This window comes from Odocoileus virginianus, chromosome 23 (assembly GCF_023699985.2).
Source record: "Odocoileus virginianus isolate 20LAN1187 ecotype Illinois chromosome 23, Ovbor_1.2, whole genome shotgun sequence".
Classification (NCBI taxonomy): Eukaryota; Metazoa; Chordata; class Mammalia; order Artiodactyla; family Cervidae; genus Odocoileus; species Odocoileus virginianus.
The window spans coordinates 38,089,474-38,112,639 of NC_069696.1; the positions used below are offsets into that span (position 1 = coordinate 38,089,474).

Below are 23,166 nucleotides of genomic sequence, written 5' to 3' on the forward strand. Positions count from 1 at the left end.
GTCTACTTGAAAAACCATAGCCTTGACTAGACGAACCTTTGTCAGCAAAGTAATGCCTCTGTTTTTTAATATACTGTCTAGGCTGGTCATAGCTTTTCTTCCAAGGAGAAAGTGTCTTTTAATTTCATGGCTGCAGTCACCATTTGCAGTGACTTTGCAGCCAAAGATAATAAAGTCTGACACTGTTTCCATTGTTTCCCCATCTTTGCCATGAAGTGATGGGACCAGATGCCATGATCTTAGTTTTCTGAACATTGAGTTTTAAGTCAGCTTTTTCACTCTCCTCTTTCACTTCCATCAAGAGGCTCTTTAGCTCTTCACTTTCTGCCATAAGGGTGGTGTCATCTGTGTATCTGAGGTTATTGATATTTCTACCAGAAATCTTGATTCCAGCTTGTGCTTCATCCAGTCTGGCATTTTTCATGATGTACTCTGCATATAAGTTAAATAAGGAGGGTGACAATATGCAACCTTTATGTATTCCTTTCCTGATTTGTAACCAGTCTGTTGTTCCATGTCTGGTTCCAACTCTTTATTCTTGCCTTGCGTGCAGATTTCTCAGGAGGCAGATAAGGTTGCTGCTTTTTTGATGATCCAGTGGGTGTTGGCAATTTGCTCTCTGGTTCCTCTGCTTTTTTGAAATCCAGCTGAACATTAGGAAGTTCATAGTTCATATTCTGTTGAAGCCTGACTTGGAGAATTTTGCGCATTATTTTGCTAGCATGTGAGATGAGTGCAATTGTGCAGTAGTTTGAACTTTCTTTGGCATTGTCTTTCTTTGGGATTGGAATGAAAGCTGACCTTTTCCAGTCCTGTGGCCACTGCTGAGTTTCCTCAATTTGCTGGTGTATGGAGTGCAGTACTTTAACAGCATCATCTTTTAGGATTTGAATTATTTCAACTGGTATTCAATCACCTCCACTAGCTTTGTTCATAGTGATGCTTCCTAAGGCCCACTTGACATTCCAGAATGTCTGGCTCTAGGTGAGTGATCACACCCATGCTGTTATCTAAAGCCAGTTGTCCACTTGTATACTAATTCCCATTTTCTGTCATGTCATTTTAAAGACTGCTCCTCTTTGATTCCAGCATTATTAATGCCTCTTTACCAGATTATTGCCATCAGCACAAGAGGATACTGTTATATCTGCTATCTTAAAGGAATTTTCCAAACAACCCACTTCCTCTATCTGTACTGCTGTTTCTTTAACATGTTTGCAGCCACACTCCTTGAAAGAGTTGAGGATAGTTCGTGCACTATCCAATTTATTTCTTTCCATTCTATGTAAACACATGTTGATTAGATTTTCACACACCAATTCTGACATAATTGCTCTTGAAAATGTCCACAGTATCTCCTCCACATTACTAAACCCAGCTTAATACATGGTTTCTTACCTACTCTCTTCACTTGGCTTTCAGATTGTACTCTCTTGGTTTTCCTTCTACTTTACTAGTCTTTACTTCTCAGTCCACTGTGTTTTTCCTGATTACTTAATATTGAAGTACTTTGGGGATTCATCCCTTGATTTTTCTTTCTTATATACACTCACCCCTTTGATAATATTATCCCCTGAGTCTGAACATCAGCTCTATATGGATTCCAAATTTAAGTATGTATCACAAATTTCTCTAGAGTTTCAGAGTCATTTTCTGGTTGCCCATTCAATTTTTCAACTAAGGTTTCAAGCAAAATCCTTAAACAAAACAGTTCCATATTTCCTGTTCTTGGCTCTCAGACTCACTCCATTCTCAGTCTCATCTTTATCAATTTTATATTTCCAGATGCTCAGGTCGAAACATTGCAGTCAGTCTTAACTTCCTCTTCTTACTCATGCCCAAGCTAATGTGTCATATTCTGTTTGTTCTATCTTCAAAGTATGGTCTGAATCCAGCCAGAAGATGTATATATAGTTTGCTGAGTTTAGCCACTGCTGAGCAAACTGCAAACTCAGCTGCGACAACAGGACTGGAAAAAGTCAGTTTTCATTCCAATTCAAAGAAAGGCAATGCCAAAGAATGCTCAAACTATTGCACAATTGCACTCATCTCACACGCTAGCAAAGTAATGCACAAAATTCTCCAAGCCAGGTTTCAACAGAACATAAACTGTGATCTTCCAGATGGTCAAGAAATATTTCAAAAAAGCAGAGGAATCAGAGATCAAATCACCAACATCTGTCGGAACATCAAACAAGCAAGAGAGTTCCAGAAAAACATCTACTTATTGAGTATGCCAAAGCATTTGACTGTATGGATCACAACAAACTGTGGAAAATTCTTCAAGAGATGGGGATACCAGACCACCTTACTGGCCTCCTGAGAAGTCTGCACGCAGGTCAAGAAGCAACATTTGGAATAAGACATGGAACAACAGACTGGATGGTAGAAATATCAATAACCTCAGATACACAGATGACACCACCCTTATGGCAGAAAGTGAAGAGCTAAAGAGCCTCTTGATGGAAGTGAAAGAGGAGAGTGAAAAAGCTGACTTAAACTCAATGTTCAGAAAACTAGGATCATGGCATCTGGTCCCATCATTGCATGGCAAAGATGGGGAAACAATGGAAACAGTGTTAGACTTTATTTTCTTTGGCTACAAAATCACTGCAAATGGTGACTGCAGCCATGACATTAAAAGACAGTTGCTCTTTGAAATAAAAGTTATGACCAACCTAGACAGTATATTAAAAAAACAGAGACATTACTTTGCTAACAAAGGTCCATCTAGTCAAAGCTATGGTTTCTCCAGTAGTCATGTATAGATGTGAGAGTTGGATTATAAAGAAAGCTGAGTGCGACAACATGATGCTTTTGAACTGTGGTGTTGGTGAAGACTCTTGAGAGTCCGTTGGACAGCAAGGAGATCCAACCAGTCAAGCCTAAAGGAAATCAGTCCTGAACATTTATTGGAAGGACTGATGGTGAAGCTGAAACTCCAATACTTTGGCCATCCTATGTGAAGAATTGACTCATTGGAAAAGACCCTGATGCTGGGAAAGATTGAAGGCAGAAGGAGAAGGGGATGACAGAGGATGAGATGATTGTGTGGCATCACCGACTCAATGGACATGTGTTTAAGCAAGGCCTGGGAGTTGGTGATAGACAGGAAAGTCTGGAGTGCTGCAGTCCATGGGGTCACAGAATCGGACACAACTGAGCGACTGAACTGAACTGAATACACACACACACATGTGCACACGTGCGCACGCGCACATACCGTTGTTGGTGTTGTTTAGTTGCTAAGTCGTGTCTGATTCTTTTGCAACCCCATGGACTGTAGCCCTCGGGTCCTCTGCCCATGAGAATGTCCAGGCAAAAACGCAAGAAGACTGGAGTGGGTTACCATTTCCTACTCCAGGTTATGTTCCTGACCCAGGGATCAAACTCAAGACTCCAGCATTGGCAGATGGATTCTCTACCCCTGAGCAATTAGGGAAGTCCTGCTCTATAAATATAGTTGAATAAAAAAGTTAAAATTTTTTCCCTGAAAACTTTAGCTATATGACTAACAATCCAATAATAATAAAAGCTGTTTGGAGAGAGAAACTGCTTTTCTTCTCAATTATGAAATATAATGGTTAAAATTAATTTGAGTAACTTATCTTTATTCTGTTCAAGGAAACTTGTTCTTTAATAGAAGTTAATAAAATGAATGCTGGTATTCAGAAAATACTTGTCCTTTGACCATTTATCATGTTAAAAAATGTTTATAAATCAAAAGAAGAGATGATAAGCAATTGCTTTTGATGTATCATATATTTAAAGGAATGCATATGAAGTAAGTAGGCTGGGGAATTTTTCTTGGTAGTTTTTTATCTACAAATAAAGTTCTGAGAACATAATATTTTATATTAAAAGAATGGTGCAATACAAAAGCCTAAATTTAAAAAAATATTAATAATCTTACAATAACAGCTTGTCAGAATAATAAAACCAAGAATATTTTGTTTGGTATTGCTACATCCTGTATAAGGTCTTTTGACCTTATAATTATGTATTTTAGCTTTAACTTTCTATGCTCAACATGTCATTTAGGCTGTCCCTTACTTTTAAGTATGTTTATGTCTATCATGAGCCTCTCTCCTAGTGAGCTCAGCTAGGATTTGAAGAAAAATGTTAAAATCCTTCAAATGAATTTACCTACCACTCTGGGGCCCTCCTTCTGTACCTTCACAACTCCTTGAGCATACTGCAAAGAGTGTATTGAAATATCCTATCTTCAGATTTATCTACCAATCCCCAACCCTTCCACTAGTATTCTTTATAATAGCAGAAAATAAGTTTTATTAATCTTTTCATGAATTTCATAATAATCACAAGCTGGGATTCAGGAAATATCTGTTGGAGTTTGTATGAAATGATTACTAAAAGATCTTATGACTAATAAAAGTCAACCTCCCAAGAATTATTTGTACTATGAATAAGAGTGCCTAACCAATTTATGTGCTGCGCTGTGCTTAGTCACTCAGTCACATCTGACTCTTTGCAACCCCACTGACTGTAGCCCCCAGGCTCCTCTATCCATAGCAATTCTCCAGGCAAGAATACTGGAGTGGGTTGCCATGCTCTCCTCCAGGGGATCTTCCCAACCCAGGGACTTAACCGAGGTCTCCCGCATTGTGGGCAGATTCTTTACCTTCTGAGCCACCAGGGAAGCCCAAGAATCCTGGAGTGGGTAGCCTATCCCTTCTCCAGAAGATCTTCCTGACCCAGGAATTGAACCAGAGTCTCCTGCATTACGATCAGATTCTTTCCCAGCTGAGCTACCAGGGAAGCCCTAACCAATTTATAATTGGTGCTTATAAAGAGGAAATAATATTTATCAGTGTTATTAAGCAACATCTCCTAGTTTTTATACCTTCTAAGGTTTTATCTCTGACCTTGGTTCAAAGAGCCACTCCATTTCAAAAGTTATATACCAAAAGCATATGCTTCCTAAAGGAGATTATTTAACCACCTCAAGCATCTGTACAGTATATTTTATGAATTGTTATTTCAAGGAGCTAGATATGGCTTACTTAGCTTATATGCAGAGTACATCATGCAAAATACTGGGCTGGAAGAATCATAAGCTGGAATCAAGACTGCCAGGAGAAATATCAATAACCTCAGATATGCATAGGACACTACCTTAATGGCAGAAAGCAAAGAGGAACTAAAGGATCTCTTGATGAAGGTGAAAGAGGAGAGTGAAAAAACTGGCTTAAAACTCAACACTCAAAAAACAAAGATCATGGTATCCAGTCCCATTGTGTGTGCTTGATAAGTTGCTTCAATCGTTTCCGACTCTTTGCGACCCTCTTTGCAGCCCGCCTGGCTCTTGGGTCCATGGTATTCTCCAGGCAAGAATACTGGAGTGGGTTGTCATTTCCCTCTCCAGGGATTGAACCCAGGTCTCCTTCATTGCAGATGGATTCTTTGCCACTGAGCATGGCAAATAGATGGGGGAAAAGCAGAAACAATGACAGATTTTATTTTATTTGGTTCCAAAATCACTGCAGATGGTGACTGCACCCACGAAGTTCAAAGATGCTTGCTCCTTTGAAGAAAAGCTTTGACAAACCTAGATTGTGTATTTAAAAGTAGTGGCAGAAGGCGAGGGTGGGATGTTTCAAGAGAACAGCATTGAAACATGTATATTATCTAGGGTGAAACAGATCATCACCCCAGGCTGGATGCACGAGACAAGTGCTCGGGCCTGGTGCACTGGGAAGACCCAGAGGAATCAGGTGGAGAGTGAGGTGGGAGGGGGGATCGGGATGGGGAATACATGTAAATCCATGGCTGATTCATATCAATGTATGACAAAAACCACTACAATATTGTAAAGTAATTAACCTCCAACTAATAAAAATAAATGAAAAAAAAAAAAAAAAAGAGTTAGACCATAAAGGAGGCTGAGCACCAAAGAATTGATGCTTTAGAACTATGGTGCTGGAGAAGACTCTTGAGGGTCCTTTGAACAGCAAGGCTATCAAACCAGTCAATTCTAAAGTAAATCCACCCTGAATTTTCACTGGAAGGACCCATGCTGAAACTGAAGCTTCCTCCCATATTTTGACACCTGATTCCAAAGAGCTGACTTATTGGAAAAGACTCTGATGCTGGGAAATATTGAGGGCAGGAGAAGAAGGGGGTGACAGATAATGAAATAGTTGGATGGTGTCATCAATTCAATGGACATGAGTTTGAGTAAACTCCGTGAGATAGTGAAGGACAGGGAAGTCTGATGTGCTTCAGCCCATGGGGTCACAAAGGGTTGAGCACACTGAGTGAGTGAACAACAACAGATTTGAGGTTCTCCTGTTGCTCTGGTCATGATATCCTAGCTAGTTAAATATCTTCTAAACTCTTCATTTGTGTAACATCTTATTTCCCACTCTGTTCAGTATCCTGGGATGAAAATTGCAACTTTTGCTATCTTTTGAGAAGGATTTAATTTTTAAAAAGTCTCTTAAAGAAAACTATGCAATCCAGTTTTATATATTTTTAATATTTTTACATAATTTATTTCTGAGAGTTCTTTCTAACTTTATTTGTGATGACTTTAAGAATTGCTTTTCTAAGAAACCATGGCTAATGTAAATCCATCAGTACATATAAGTCAATGATTTCTTTAATTATTTTCAGTAGGTACTTAGAATCCTCTCTAACAGTGATTAACCAACATAATTTCTCATCCTCAACAAATTATTTTGCCACTTACAATTCACCTCATTTCACAATAGTAATGAATGCACAGAAAATTGTTCCTTATACTCATCCTAGGGAGTTGACCTAGGTTTAGCCATCATTAATCTCCTCTGAATATTAGCACTTATTATCTCACCAGCTGATGATGTCTTTAACAGAGCAAAGTGGAGAGATAATCAATCAAAATCATCCACTTGCTACTTATTATGCACTTACCCAGTGATGGAAATTGGGCCTTCCCTCGTGGCTTAGATGGTAAAGATCCACCTGCAATGCAGGAGTCCTGCATTCAGTCACCGGGTTGGGAAGATTCTCTGGAGAAGGGAATGGCTACCCACTCCAGTATACTTTCCTGAAGAACTCCACGGACAGAGGAGCCTGGCGGGCTGTAGTCCATGGGGTCATAAAGAGTCAGACATGATTGAGCAACTAACACTCTCAGTGTCTTTCAATGATGGGAAAAAGAGCACATTAAAGTAGGTTATATACATACTGGCTCTCTGAAAAGTTATCCTATTAGATACAGCAATCAGCTAGAGATCAACATTAAGACAATAAACAATTGCTAGACTGTAGATATGACTTTAAAGGACAATAACTGATAATTGGATAGAAAAAGTTTTATTTCCTTAAAGATCTTATAGTGAATAAAATAGTTTTTCATTCTAGATAAGGGAAACAAGCACAGAAGAATACAGTTGAGATCTACAGGAGGATGATGAAAAGACCAAGCACCTTTTTAACTGACAACCATGAAAGACCCATTTGGATAGATAAGATGAAGTCATCAAATTCATTTACTGACTTTTTAAATTCAACAAATATGTCCTGAATTTCTATAATGCTTTGTCTAGATGTCAAGAGAAATGCAGAAGTGATATCAGCAGATTTTCTGCCTAAGAAGGCAGGGCTATATGTGTGAGGAAATATGAACCTTAAACATTATAATGGCAGCTTGGCATCATCAGACACATACATCAAACATCAAAAGTTTGAATTTCAAGCTTTTAGTCTAGGATTGGAATAGATGTGGAATGATAGAAGTGTCACAATATTTTTTATGAAATCTTAGATTCTTCCTTTATAACTTTTCTCAGTTTTCCTTTTGTTGTTGTTTGAAACTTCCTGATTTTTATCATGCCCGAACTACTATATTACTTTCAAAATAGATGTCTTTTTCTACAGCCTGCCCTACAAACTGTTGTCAAATTAATTTTACTAAACACAGCTCTTTAACCAAAAGACTCTTCTGACACAAATATTTTTGACAGGACAGACCTTGAACATTTTGTCCATGATTTCAAGCCCTTCTCAGACTTTAATTCCAACTGACTTTATCTTCAATTATTCCTCAATTGACCTCTATTTTCTGATCAAGGCAACTTACCTGATGTTTTCATAGCAAGATTTCCTATTCTGTGTCTTTCCATATAAAATGTTTCCATCTGGAATTCATACCCTCTTCAAATTGCCATTTATGTGAATTTCTAGTTTCCTTTGGCCTCAGATCCATGCCTCAGCTGGCAATGATTTTTCTATTCTCTTAAATCCACATTTTCCACCACACAGTATGTACTTGTAATTTTGAATATTGTAATTTCTTATGTTTCTTATCTTTCTGCATTATGTTGTGGATGTTTTTTTCAGTTCCCTAGAGTTGCAGATCAGATAGAGTATGCAGAATACCCTAACTATACTTAAAAGTTATATCTACTGAATATATCTATTAAGTAAGACTACTGGATGAATGAAAAAGCAATCAAGATAGATGCTAGAATAATGTTAATAATAAGAAATACACAGACATCTGTTTGGCTGTTGGGCTGCCAGCAGGCTGATGAGGTCAAATGTCCAAATATTTGAAAAGCAAGATGAGAACTTGAGAAATGTGATAGTTTCTAGTGTGTTAACTAATTAGGATGCCACTTAATAATAGAGACAAGTAAAAGTTGAGAGAATATGATGCTTGTCATCTATTGTCTAAGCCAAATAAAAGGGAGTCCTAATCAGACTAGAGCTGGGATATCCTAATAAGGTGAGAGAACCAAGCATTAAAGTTAAATTACTGTGTGGGTTGGGGGGGGAGGGCTCCTGATATTGCTAAACTTCAATGAAAAGTTAGCATTTGAGCAGAATAATCCAATTTATAATAATGTGCCCTCAAGCTCTCTGTCTGTATAATAAACTCAGCAATTTCCCCTTCCTCTATATATAAAGGTAATTTTAGTATGATGAAGTAATTAACATAGATGGGGAATTTTGAGAAATAGAAATAATCCCTGGCTAATTCATTTCAATGTATGACAAAAACTACTGTAATGATGTAAAGTAATTAGCCTCCAACTAATAAAAATAAATGAAAAAAAAAAGAAATAATCAAGTTTTCTGCAAGAAATTCATCCCAAGGTCAAACAGATTAAAATCATGACTAGCTAGTCATGATAACCACATATAATTCCACATTTCTAACTGAGCAGAATGAGCAGGAAGATGCCCTCATTCGCCAACCTCCAAGCTACCTGTCCTCAGTGGACTTTGTAACCATCTTTTTTCTGTTAAACTTTTTATTTTGTATTGGGGTATAACTGATTAACAATATGGTGATAGTTTCAGATGAACAGTGAAGGGACTCAGCCATACATATACATGTATCCATTCTCCCCCAAACTCCTCTCCTGTCCAGGCTGTCACATAACACTGAAAAGAGTTCCATGTGCTATACAGCAGGTCCTTGTTTGTAACATCTTTGATTGTGAAAAAAACCATATCTCCTTGGCTTTAACTCTAAAAATGTGTTCCATCAATCTGGATAAATGTGAATTCTAATATTCACCAGCTGCATTTCTTTAGGAAATTTTTAAAGTCTCTCTGGGTTTCAGTTAACTCACAAGTAATAGGGATAATTAATAATATTAACTTCATGCAGGCTGGCAGAGGATTAGCAGAAAGGATGCTGGCATGGTGACTAAACTGCAAGCACTCAAAAATGATATTTCATTTTCTTCCTTCCCCAACCATTCATAAACAAGGAAATTGAAAGAGGCCAATGATATCAAACTTATAGAAAAACTGTGAATCTGTATTATACTTTTTCTCTTAAAAAAATATGAGACATATGTACAATGCCATCTTTATGTTTTTTAGGATTAGTAGAAAAAAGGATTTTTTTCTGATTTGATTTCATATAATTACTGAGAAATTCCTGGAGTATGAAATGACAGTCCACTGCAGTATTCCATGGACAATTCCATGGAGAATTCCATGGACAGGAGCTTTGTGGGCTTCAGTCCATGGGGTCACAAAGAGTCAGACATGACTGGGTGACTGACTGACTGAGAAATTTAGTGCTAAAATGACGTGTTGTCACTCTCTACTGTATTTTATTTCTAGACAGCAATTCTGCATCCAAAACTAATTCTTCAAACTTGTGTTCTCAGTATGTATTCATTCATTCTCCCCAGAAGTGAAGTGAAGTGAAGTCGCTCAGTCGTGTCCGACTCTTTGTGACCCCGTGGACTGTAGCCTACCAGGATCCTCAGTCCCTGGGATTTTCCAGGCAAGAATGTTAGACTGGGTTGCCATTTCCTTCTCCAGGGGGATCTTCCTGACCCAGGGATCGAACCCGAGTCTCCTGCATTGTAGGCAGACGCTTTACCATCTGAGCTACCAGGGAAGCTAGTGATAATTGGATAAGTTGTTTGTTTACATTCAACAGATAATATTTTGGAGATAGTGTTTTATTTTTCTGAGGTTTCTAAAAAAAAATTGAGCAAAGAAAGGCAAGTTTTTCTTATTGTACATCCTCAGTCATTCAGTTGTATCTAACTCGTTGCAACCCCATGGACTGCAACCTGACAGGCTACTCTGCCCATGGAATTTTCCAGGCAAGAACACTGGAGTGGGTTGTCATTTCATCCTCCAAGACATTTTCCTGACCCAGGGTATAAATTTATGTATTCTGTGTCTCCTGCATTGGTAGGCAGATTATCACCTGAGAAGCCCAAGTTATCTTCATTAATTGAGTGTCTTTATGTGGGGTGCACTTATCCACTGAAATATTTGAATAATTCTGAACACTAAGTTGATATATAGTCACAGAGAGTATCAATATTTTAAAAAATATCTTGTAGATTAATTGAATATTTTTACCCTGAAATTTCTGAGTATGTTAAGGCTTCATTAAATATCATATTTGGCCACAGTTTGAAGTTTTGATAGTAAAGATAGTAATGATAATCAAATAACTACATGAAATAATTTTAAAGCATTTTTCCTATAAATATAAAGAAGAAGCATATGGAATAATTATTTTAGAGTTAACTATCCATAGATAAATTTAAATTAATGTATACTGGGCCACAAAAGTGAATGAATGCAGTGCTCAGGAAAACCTGTCAGCATAGCAACTAAACACGAAGCACATCTAGGTTATAAAATTTAAATAGCTTGAAAAGTATAACACTTCCATCCATCCTCCTTACCCCAAAGTTCCTCATCCCTGAAGTAACAACTATTCTTACTTATCTCACTGGAATTTATCTCAGAAAGAAGATGGTTTATTTATAGATACAATCCTTTTTAAAAAATTTTACAAAAGATATATTGAATATTCTTTCAATCCTAATAGCAAACATGACCCTTGTAGTTTTTCAACTTGATAGATTTCCAAATCCACAAAAAGTGCGTCATGTCAGAAAGCATGAATGCATCTTTGATTTAGAGAGATAGGAAGGTAAGATTAGGAAGTCAATTGTCTAGCAGAAAACATCACTTACTCCCATTGCTTTTGATTTTTACCATGTCCCTAGGGTAAAACTAGTTGTTACATCTGGGAATCAGAAAAACACTGCTACTATTAGACTGTTATTATCAGAAACAGTGCTACTATTACAATAACATGTTGGTTTTTCATATTAAAGATTGAAGACCATACTTAGTAGAAAAAAGTCTTTTCATAAGAATCTTTTTCCCATTTACAGTTAACACAATTTGAAATACACTATAGCAAGTTGTTTTTGTTCAAGTAAACTTTTGCTGATTTTTCCAGGCTGAATTAAATTGTACCTCCTTAAAATGTATCACTCTGTCTTCCCTTCATGTACACTCTTGCTATGCTTATGATAGTCACCAAAGCTGTTCTGGAATTTACCATAATAGTTTGGTCTATGAGTTCCAATAAGCAATGAAATTTTCTAGCAGTTTATGGTATAGGTGCTAAACAAGTGTAAACTAAACATTAGCCTCTGTTACTCGGTTTTGATTGTGAACTTGTAGATGATTTAATGGAACACAAGGCAAATGGCTGATTTCTTGATATTTATTGGTTGTATTAAACTAAATTGAAAGACTGGAAATCAACCAAAAATATTTCAAAGGAAAAAGCCATAAATAAACCTCTAATTAAATTATTTTAATGAAACCTCTACCTTTCATGGTACCACTCTCTGTCTGACTTTGTCCTCAATTTCTTTCACTTCATCCCTATTTATTCTGTCCTATCAATTCCCTCATTACTCTATTATTTACTTTCCTCTGTCTTTCTCATTTCTCTTGTTTGTCTTTTCTCCCTTCCCACCTCAGTTTTTCTCCCTTAGAAAATCACATACAACACACACAAATACAGACACACACACAGCCCAAATAGTTTTGTTTATTTGATCTTTCCTTACCGGGATGAAGATGTAGGCTCAGTTGTTTGTCTTTGCACACGTGCATGTTTAACTAAAGGTTCTTTTACAGCAGTTTGGACTTCGGCTGGGATATCAGGGGAAGTGTGGCTGATTTTTATTGCAGGCTCAATAACTTTTAGTGCTGGTTCTCCATTTTCTTTAATCTCTTTTTTCTCTTCAGTCTCAAAAACTTCAGTGGGAGCACTTGACAAGCTCTGTGGAAGGGTACTGATGTTGGAAGTCATGGGTTTGCTCTTCCAGAAAGGCCAGCATAACTTCCAGAAGACAAAAAGTGAAACAACCAACAAGGCCAGGCCACAAAAGCTGACAACAACTGCTAACAGGCTGACTGAAATATCTGGAAAAAAATTACAATGTATGAGAAATATTGTTATTGATAATATATATAAAAGAGCAGTAATTGGGGGATAATGTGATATTAAGGTTATTATTAATAGTATGCTGATTTAGAGTTTCAAAATTTACTTTTAGCTAGTTTTGTAGGGAGAAAATATTAATAATTATGTTTGTCCTCTATGTTTGCATCTCATTCCTATACTGGAAATAGGTTCATCTATACCACTGATGACATAGATAAGTGGGATGGGGGGAGGTGGGAAGGAGGTCCAAGAGGGAGGGGAAATATGTATATTTACATATAATTCATTCACTTCATTGTACAGAGGAAACTAACATAATATTGCAAAACAATTATACTTCATATATATATATATATATATATATATATATATATATATATATATTCAAAGGAAACAATTGAAAAATTCTATCCCAGGAAGTTTCCAGTTGTATACAAGAAAAGCATGATATATCCATATCATTTCCAAGTATAGGACAAGGGGGTCCAAGAGTTTGCAAAATGAAGGTTAGCTCCTTGCAACCTACCTTGAAGTCAGGAAGCCTAACATTCTCTGAGACTGTATACAACGAGAAAGCCTTCTGTCGGCTTCATCTTTGATCTGCAGATGCAACGTTCTTACTCTCTAAGCAGTATTAATGCTAAATATTTGTATAAGTTGCTTTCTATGGTCTAAATGAGAATGTGTGTGTACTAAGCAGCTTCAGCCATGTCTGACTCTTTGTGACCCTATGGATCGTATCCTGCCAGGCTCCTCTGTCCATAGGATTCTCCAGGCAAGAATACGGGAGTGGGTTGCCATGCCCTTCTCCTGGAAACCTTCCCAGGGATTGAACTCATGTCTCTTATGTCTCTTGCACTGGCAAGCAGCATCTTTACCACTAGTACCACCTGGGACACATTACTAACAGAGAAAGAGTACACAATGTGTTGTATTTTCAAACTCCATCTGTGTGCATGTACTCACTCAGTCATGTTGGACTCTTTGCGTCTCCATGGACCCACCAGGCTCTTTTGTTCATGGAATCTTCCAGGAAAGAATACTGGAGCAGGTTGCCATTTCCTACTCCGGGGATCTTCCTAACCCAGGAATCAAACCAGCATGCATCTTCTGCACTTCCTGCATTAGCAGGCAGCTAATTCTTTACCACTGCGCTACCTGCGAAACCCCTCTTCAAACTCCATAGGTCCTTTCTAATAAGCTTGAGTGTTCCTAACTTCTGAAGCCCAAAATTGGTTAATAATTTGCTAATGAATTTTAAAATAATTACAAAATTAGTATATGTGTAAAATAAAAGGAGTACAATAAAAAGTTAATAAGATTATATAAATAAATAAATGGGAGAGAAGTCACAAATCTCTCATGCAAAATCATGCCAAGGACTTTATGTAGATACTCAGCCCTCAAGGAAGTGGAAAACAGCTCTCTAATCCTTAACTGTGGGATGTTCAAAGTGACTTCCTCCTAAAGAGTACTTCCTCCTAGTGAGTACCTAATAAGTACGTTTTGTATGAAAGGGGGCAAAATGGTATAATTTTACACAGGTGACATCTGAAAAATACAACCTCATCCAGATGATCAAGGGGAACATCAACAGTAACAAATCATGTCAATAGCCTTAATATGATGTGATGAATATGGCACTTTACTTCTGTGATCTTCTTTCCCAAATTAATAACCCAGATCTAATCATGAAAAAAATATGAATTTTCAAGTATAGGGACATTCTATGGAACACCTGACCAGTACTCTTCAAAACCCAATATTGTCAAAAAAAGGAAGTCTGAGAAGCTGTCATACTGTCATAACCCAAAGAGACTAAGGAGACATGATAATTGAATGTGATATGGTAATTTAGATGACAATTTGATCTCTGGTTCCTCTGCTTTTTCTAAAACCAGCTTGAACATCTGGAAGTTTGTGGTTCACGTATTATTGAAGCCTGGCTTGGAGAATTTTAAGCACTATTTTACTAGCGTGTGAGATGAATGCAATTGTGCGGTAGTTTGAGCATTTTTTGGCATTGCCTTTCTTTGGGATTGGAATGAAAGCTGACCTTTGCCAGTCCTGTGGCCACTGCTGAGTTTTCTAAATTTGCTGGCATATTGAGGGCAGCAGTTTCACAGCATCATCTTTCAGGATTTGAAATAGCTCAACTGGTATTCCATACCTCCACTAGTTTTGTTCATAGTGATGCTTCCTAAGGCCCACTTGACTTCACATTCCAGGATGTCTGGCTCTAGGTGAGTGATCACACCATCGTGATTATCTGGGTCATCAAGATCTTTTTTGTACAGTTCTTCTGTGTATTCTTGCCACCTCTTCTTAACATCTTCTGCTTCTGTTAGTTCCCTACTATTTCTGTCCTTTATTGTGCCTATCTTTGCATGAAATGTTCCCTTGGTATCTCTAATTTTCTTGAACAGATTTCTAGTCTTTCCCATTTTACTGTTTTCCTCTATTTCTTTGCATTGATCACTGAGGAAGGCTTTTTTATCTCTCCTTGCTATTCTTTGTAACTCTGCATTCAAATGGGTATATCTTTCCTTTTCTCCTTTGCTTTTTGCTTCCATTCTTTTCACAGCTATTTGTAAGGCCTCCTCAGACAGCCATTTTGCTTTTTTGCATTTCTTTTTCTTGGTGGTGCTCTTGATCCCTGTCTCCTGTACAATGTCACGAACATCCATCCATAGTTCATCAGGCACTCTGTCTATCAGATCTAGTCCCTTAAATCTATTTCTCACTTCCACTGTATAGTCATAAGGGATTTGATTTAGATCATACCTGAATGGTCTAGTGGTTTTCTCCACTTTCTTCAATTTCAGTCTGAATTTGGCAATAAGGAGTTCATTATTTGAGCCACAGGCAGCTCCCAGTCTTGTTTTTGCTGACTGTATAGAGCTTCTCCATCTTTGACTGCAAAGAATATAATAAATCTGATTTCGGTGTCCAGCATCTGGTGATGTCCACGTGTAGAGTCTTCTCTTCTGTTGTTGGAAGAGGGTGTTTGCTATCACCAGTGCGTTTTCTTGGCAAAACTCTCTTAGCTTTTGTCCTGCTTCATTCTGTACTACAAGACCAAATTTGCCTGTTACTCCAGGTGTTTCTTGACTTCCTACTTTTGCATTCCAGTCCCCTATAATGAAAAGGACATCTTTTTTGGGTGTTAGTTCTAGAAGGTCTTGTAGATCTTCATAGAACTGTTCAACTTCAGTTTCTTCAACATTACTGGTCGGGGCATAGACTTGGATTACTGTGATATTGAATGGTTTGCCTTGTAAATGAACAGAGATCATTCTATCATTTTTGAGATTGTATCCAAGTACTGCATTTCAGACACTTTTGTTGACTATGATGGCTACTCCATTTCTTCCAAGGGATTCCTGCCCACAGTAGTAGATATAATGGTCATCTGAGTTAAATTCATCCATTCCAGTCCATCTTAGTTCGCTGATTCCTAGAATGTCAATGTTCACTCTTGTCCAGATGTTCAAGCTGGTTTTAGAAAAGGCAGAGGAACCAGAGAGCAAATTGCCAACATCCGCAGGATCATTGAAAAAGCAAGAGAGTTCCAGAAAAACATCTATTTCTTCTTTATTGACTATGCCAAAACCTTTGACTGTATGGATCACAATAAACAGTGGAAGATTCTGAAAGAGATGGGAATACCAGACCACCTGACCTGCCTCTTGAGAAACCTGTATGCAGGTCTGAAAGCAACAGCTAGAACTGGACGTGGAACAAAAGACTGGTTCCAGATAGGAAAAGGAGTACGTCAAGGCTATATATTGTCACCCTGCTTATTTAACTTATATGCACAGTACATCATGAGAAACACTGGGCTTGAAGAAGCACAAGCTGGATTCAAGGTTGCCAGGAGAAATATCAATAACCTCAGATATGCAGATGACACCACCCTTATGGCTGAAAGTGAAGAAGAACTAAAGAGCCTCTTGATGAAAGTGAAAAAGGAGAGTGAAAAAGTTGGCTTAAAGCTCAACATTCAGAAAACTAAGATCATGGCATCTTGTCCCATCACTTCATGGGAAATAGATGGGGAAACAGTGGAAACGTGGCTGACTTTATTTTTCTGGGCTCCAAAATCAGTACAAATGGTGATGCAGCCATGAAATTAAAAGACGCTTACTCCTTGGAAGGAAAGCGATGACCAACATAGACAGCATATTAAGGGGCAGAGACATTACTTTGCCAACTAAGGTCCATCTAATCAAGGCTATGGTTTTTCCAGTGGTCATGTATGGATGTGAGAGTTGGACTATAAAGAAAGCTGAGTGCAGAAGAATTGATGCTTTTGAACTGTGGTGTTGGAGAAAATTCTTGAGAGTCCCTTGGACTGCAAGGAGATCCAACCAGTCCATCCTAAAGGAGATCAGTCCTGGGTGTTCATTGGAAAGACTGAGGTCGAAGCTGAAACTCCAATACTTGGCCACCTGATGTGAATAGCTGACTCATTTGAAAAGACCCTGTTGCTGGGAAAGATTGAGGGCAGGAGGAGAAGGGGACGATAGAGGATGAGATGCTTGTATGGCATGGCCAACTCTATGGACACGGGTTTGGGTGAATTCCGGGGATTGGTGATGGACAGGGAGGCCTGGCATGCTGCGGTTCATGGGGTTGCAAAGAGTCGGACACGACTGAGCGACTGAACTGAACTGAATCTAGATGGAATTATCCTAGATAGACTCCTGGAATAAAAAAAAAATAAATAAAGAACATTATGAAAAAGTAAATCTGAATAAAGTATGGACTTCACTTAACAATGTATCAATACTAGTTCGGCAACTGTAACCAAATACATTAGTGTTTCACATACTAATGTAAAATGTTAATAATAGGAGCAACTAAGTGTGGGGTATATGGAAACTCTGTACTGTCTTCCCAAATGTTTCTGTACATTGACAACTGTTTCAAAAAGTAAAATCCACTGAAACATGTTAAGAATATTCCTCTACCAACTTCCATTTTCACCTTCCTAAAATTACAAATGTTAACAATCTGGTGCTGTAGCACTCTTAAAGTTTGGAAGAGTAAATAGATATCCCACGAAGAACTTTTCTAGACTTAGATAACCATATACTTTTATTTCACAACTTTGTTTAACATCAGTGTCAAATATAACTCTTAATTTCTTTTGTTTCTGTGTTTTAAATAAAAGATGTTAGGGATATAACATAGCTTGAATTGTGTCTGTCCATCCACCACCTCCAAATTCATATATTAAAGTCCTAACACTCAGGACTTCAGAATGTGACTGTATTTGGAGATGTGCCCTTTAAATTAGTAATTAAGGCAAAATGAGGTCATATGAATGAGCCCTAGCACAATATATCTGAGGTCCTTATAAGATGAGGAGCTTAAGACAAAGACAGTCATAGAAGGAAGACCATGTAAGGACCCAGGGAGAAGGTAGCCATCAAGAAGCCAATGGGAAGAGGACTCAGAAGAAATCAACCCTCCTGACAACTTATCTGAGACTTCTAGTTTTCAAAACTCTGAGGAGTAACTTTCTGTTCCTTAAGTGACCCATTGTAGTACTTGGTTATGGAAGCCCTAGCACACTAAAAGACAAATCTAATTTCTTTTAATCGCCATTGTAAATCCAGGAGGACACACCACTCCTCAAAAGCAACCAGTAACCTCAGTTTGGTGTGACTCTGTCCATTTCAAGCACTAATAAACAAAAATATCTCTCAAGTAATCATAAAGTATAGAGTTTTAAATATAGAATAAAATATAGAATTTCACTGGAGGAGGAAATGATAACCCACTCCAGTATTCTTGCCTTGAGAATCCCATGAACAGAATGAAAAGGCAAAAATATATGACACCATAACATGAGCCCCCAAGATCAAAAGGTGTCCAATACGCTACTGGTAAAGAGCAGAGAACAATTACTAATAGCTCCAGAAAGAATAAAGCAGCGGGGCCAAAACAGAAACGATACTCAGTTGTGGATGTGCCTGGTGATGGAAATAAAGTCCAATGCTATAAAGAACAATATTGCATAGGAACCTGGAATGTTAGCTCCATGAATCAAGGTAAATTGGAAGTGGTCACATAGGGGATGGAAAGAGTGGACATTGATATCTTAGGAATCAGTGAACTGAAATGGACAGGAATGGGAAAATTTAATTCAGATGACCATTATATCTACTACTGTGGGCAAGAATCCCTTAGAAGAAATGGAATAGCCCTCATAGTCAACAAAATATTCTGAAATGCAGTACTTGGGTGCAAGCTCAGACAAAATGATCTCAGTTCGTTTCCAAGACAAATTATTCAATATCACAGTAATCCAAGTCTGTGCCCCAATCACTAATGGTGAAGAAGTTGAAGCTGACTGGTTCTATGAAAACTTACCACACCTTCTAGAACAAAAATCAAAAGATGTCCTTTTCATTATATCGGATTGGAATGCAAAAGTAGGAAGTCAAGTGATACCCAGGATTACCAGGAAGTTAGGCCTATGAGTACAAAATGAAGCAGGACAAAGTTTAACAGGGTTTTCCCAAGAGAACTGGTCATAGCAAACACCATTTTCCAATATACCAAGAGACATAGACATCACCAGGTGGTCAATATGAAAATCAGATCAATTATGTTCTTTGCAGCTGAAAATGGTAAGCTATATACAGTCAGCTAAAACAAGACCTGGAGTTGGTCCAAATCATGAGCTCCTTATTGCAAGTTCAAGCTTAAATGGAAGAATGTAAGGAAAACCACTAGATCATTCAGTGAAAGTGTTAGTCATTCATCGTATGACCTAAGTCAAATCCCTTGTGATATACAGTGGAGGTAACAAATAGATTCAAGGGAGAAGATCTGATAGAGTGCCTGAATAGGCAGAGATTTGTAACACTGTACAGGAGGCAGTGACCAAACCATAAGAGAAAAAGAAATGCAAGAAGGCAAAGTGGTTGTCTGAGGAGGCTTTACAAATAGCTCAGGAAAGAACAGAAGTGAAGGGCAAAGGAGAAAGGGAAAGATATACCCAACTGAATGTAGAATTCCAGAAAATAACAAGGTGAGACAAGAAGGCCTTCTTAAATGAATGATTCAAAGAAATAGGGGGAAATAGTGGAATGGGAAAGATGAGAGGTCTCGCCAAGAAAATTAGAGATATAAAGGTAATATGTCATACAAGAATGGGCACAATAAAGGACAGAAATGGTAAGGACTTAATAGAAGCAGAAGATTAAGAAGAAATGGCAAGAATACTCAGAAAGGTGTTAATGACCCAGAGAAGCACTGTGGTGTGGTCACTCACGTAGAGCCAGAAATCCTGGAGTGGGAAGTAAAGTGAGCCTTAGGAAGCCTTACTATAAACAAAGTGGAGGTGATAGAATTCCAGCTGAGCACTTAAAACCCTAAAAGATATCATTGCTGTTAAAGTGCTACACTCAATATATCAGCCAATTTGGAAAACTCGGCAGTGGCCATAGGGCTGGAAAAGGTCCGATTTCATTCCAATCCTAAAGAAGGGTAATGTCAAAGAGTGTTCAAATTACTGCACAATTTCACTCATCTCACATGCTAGCAAAGTAATGCTCAAAATTCTCCAAGTCTGGCTTCAACAGTATGTGAACTGTGAAATTCCAGATGTTCAAGCTGGATTTAAAACAGGCAGAGGAACCAGAGATCAAATTGCCAACATTTGTTGGATCGTGGAGAAAGCAAGGAGGTTCCAGAAAACCATCTACTTCTGCTTCATTGACTAAAGACTTTGACAATGTGGATCACAACAAACTGTGGAAAATTCTTAAAGATATGGGTATACCAGACCACCTTACCTGTCTCCTGAGAAACCCGTATGCAGGTCAAGAAGAAACAGTTAGAACTGGACATGGAATAACTCCATGTATTTGTGCATGTTATGTCGTATCAGTTGTGTCTGACTCTTTAAAACCCTATTGACTGTAGCCTGCCAGGCTCTTCTGCCCATGGTATTCTCCAGACAAGAATACTGGAGTAAGTTGCCATGCCCTCCTGCAGGTGATCTTCCCAACCCAGGGATTGAATCTGTATCTCCTGGGGCTCCTGCATGCAGGCAAATTCTTTATACTGAACCACCAGGGAAGCCCACATGTATGGAAAAACTGACCAGTTCAAAATTGGGAAAGGAGTACAACAAAGCTGTATATTGCTGTGTTTCTTATTTAACTTATATGAAGAGTACATCATGCAAAATGCCAGGCTAGATGAATCACAATCTGGAATTGAGATGTTTGGGAGAAATATCAACAACCTCAGGTATGCAGATGATACCACTTTAATGGCAGAAAGTGAAGAGGAACTAAAGAACCTCTTGATGAAAGTGAAAGAGGAGAGTGAAAAAGCCAGCTTAAAACACAGCATCAAAAAACTAGATCCTATCACTTCATGGCAAATAGATGGGGGAAATGTGGAAACAGGATCAGATTTCACTTTCTTGGGCTCCAAAATCAATGTGGATAGTGATTGCAGTCATTAAATTAAAAGACGCTTGCTCCTTGAAAGAAAAGCTATGTCAAATCTAGACAGTGTATTAAAAAGCAGAGATATCACTTTGCTGACAACACTCTGTGTAGTCAAAGCTATAGCTTTTCCCGCAGTCGTGTTTGAATGAGCTGGACCATGAGAGTTGGACCATGAGTGCTGGACCCTTAAAGGCTTTATGGTCTTTTATGGTCTATCACTGAAGAATTGATGCTTAAGACCTGTGGTGTTGGAGAATACTCTTGAGAGCCCCTTGGACAGCAAGTAGATCAAACCAGTCAGTCCTAAAGGAAATCCCCCCTGAATATTTATTGGAAGGACTGATGCTGAAGCTGAAGCTCCAATACTTTGGCCACCTCATGCGAAGAGCTGACTCATTGGAAAAGACGCTGATGCTGGGAAAAACTGAAGGCAAGAGGAGAAGGGGGTGATGGAGGATGAGATGGTTGGATGGCATCACTGGCTCAGTGGACATGAGTTTAAACACACTTAGGGAGATAGTGATGGACAGAGAAGCCTGGTGTGCCTCAGTTCATGGGTTCTCGAAGAGTCGGACATGACTTAACAACTGAACAACAACAACAGATATTTCAAAACAGAACTCAGACTCACTAATAAAAACATCATGTAAGTTTACCAGTTCCTACAATTTCAGAGAAATATTATTTTATTTTTATTTTCATTGACCTGATAGGGAAATGATTGGTAGTTTAATTTTATATTTCTGTAATTAGTAAGATAAAATGGTTCTGGTTTAATTCTCAATCTGTTGCTGATGCAAATCCATTCAGAAATTGAAATAATTCTAAGTTTTTATTGCTTCTTAATTATTTGAATAAAAATTAATTTTAACATGCTATGATATACAGACACTGATTTTTTCTTAATTTTTCAATTGAAGTTAAAGCTACATTGATTATATTTTCCATTTATATTCCATTGATGAGGATATGTGATCATATTTTATATTTTGTAGTTTATTTTTAGCACTATAATTTGAGTAAAAGAGAAAATATATAATATCAATATGCTTCCTGATTATTAACTACAATTTTGAAATAAAGAAGCCTATGATTTGCTTCATAATCTTCATATATGTCAAGCCCCACTTAAATATTTTTTTCTGGATATTTTAACCCAGTTAACTTCTTCAGTGGCTAAGTTCTGCTCAGTTGGAGCCAAAGCCAAGATATAAGGAGACTGCAGGATAATGTGGGGTGGGAGAAAGGACAGAAACAGTTTTCAGTCTATAACTGAAAATACCCCCTATTTTTAGGTTCTTTTACCAAATTTCAATGTGTGTGTGGGAAGAGGGGTGATTCACAAACCACCAACAATTCCCTGGATACAAACTGGGTGTTCTTAAAATTCAACTCAATTCTGATGTTTGCCTACCTGGAGGTGGCATCAAATTTCACAGGCTAAGGTCTCAGTCCCAAAACACTGTCCCTCCCCCTTCTGATGCCAGTAGCAAACACAGGTTGTCACCTGTGGGATTCTGACCAACTGGCAAAAGATCGGAGGAGGTTCCCACCACCTACTCCTTCAGTTCAGTTCAGTTCAGTCGCTCAGTCGTGTCCGACACTTTGCGACCTCATGAATTGCAGCATGTCAGGCCTCCTTGTCCATCACCAACTCCCAGAGTTTGCTCAAACTCATGTCCTTTGAGTCGGTGATGCGATCCAGCCATCTCATCCTCTGTCGTCCCCTTCTCCTCCTGCCCCCAATCCCTCCCAGCATCAGGATCTTTTCCAGTGATTCAACTCTTCTCATGAGGTGGCCAAAGTACTGTAGTTTCAGCTTCAGCATCAGTCCTTCCAATGAACACCCAGGTCTTATCTCCTTCAGGATGGACTGGTTGGATCTCCTTGCAGTCTAAGGTACTCTCAAGAGTCTTCTCCAACACCACAGTTCAAAAGCAT

At 38.2% G+C, this 23,166-nt stretch overlaps 1 protein-coding gene across 1 annotated transcript in view; it reads right to left on the reverse strand.

Moving 5' to 3' along the window:
• SYT10 (synaptotagmin 10) overlaps positions 1 to 23,166 on the reverse strand; it is a 113,186-nt gene that overhangs the window by 66,880 nt on the left and 23,140 nt on the right. Inside the window, exon 2 of the mRNA XM_070453919.1 lies at positions 12,369 to 12,726. Coding sequence (XP_070310020.1) covers positions 12,369 to 12,726 — 358 coding nt within the window. The remainder of the gene's footprint in view (positions 1 to 12,368; positions 12,727 to 23,166) is intronic.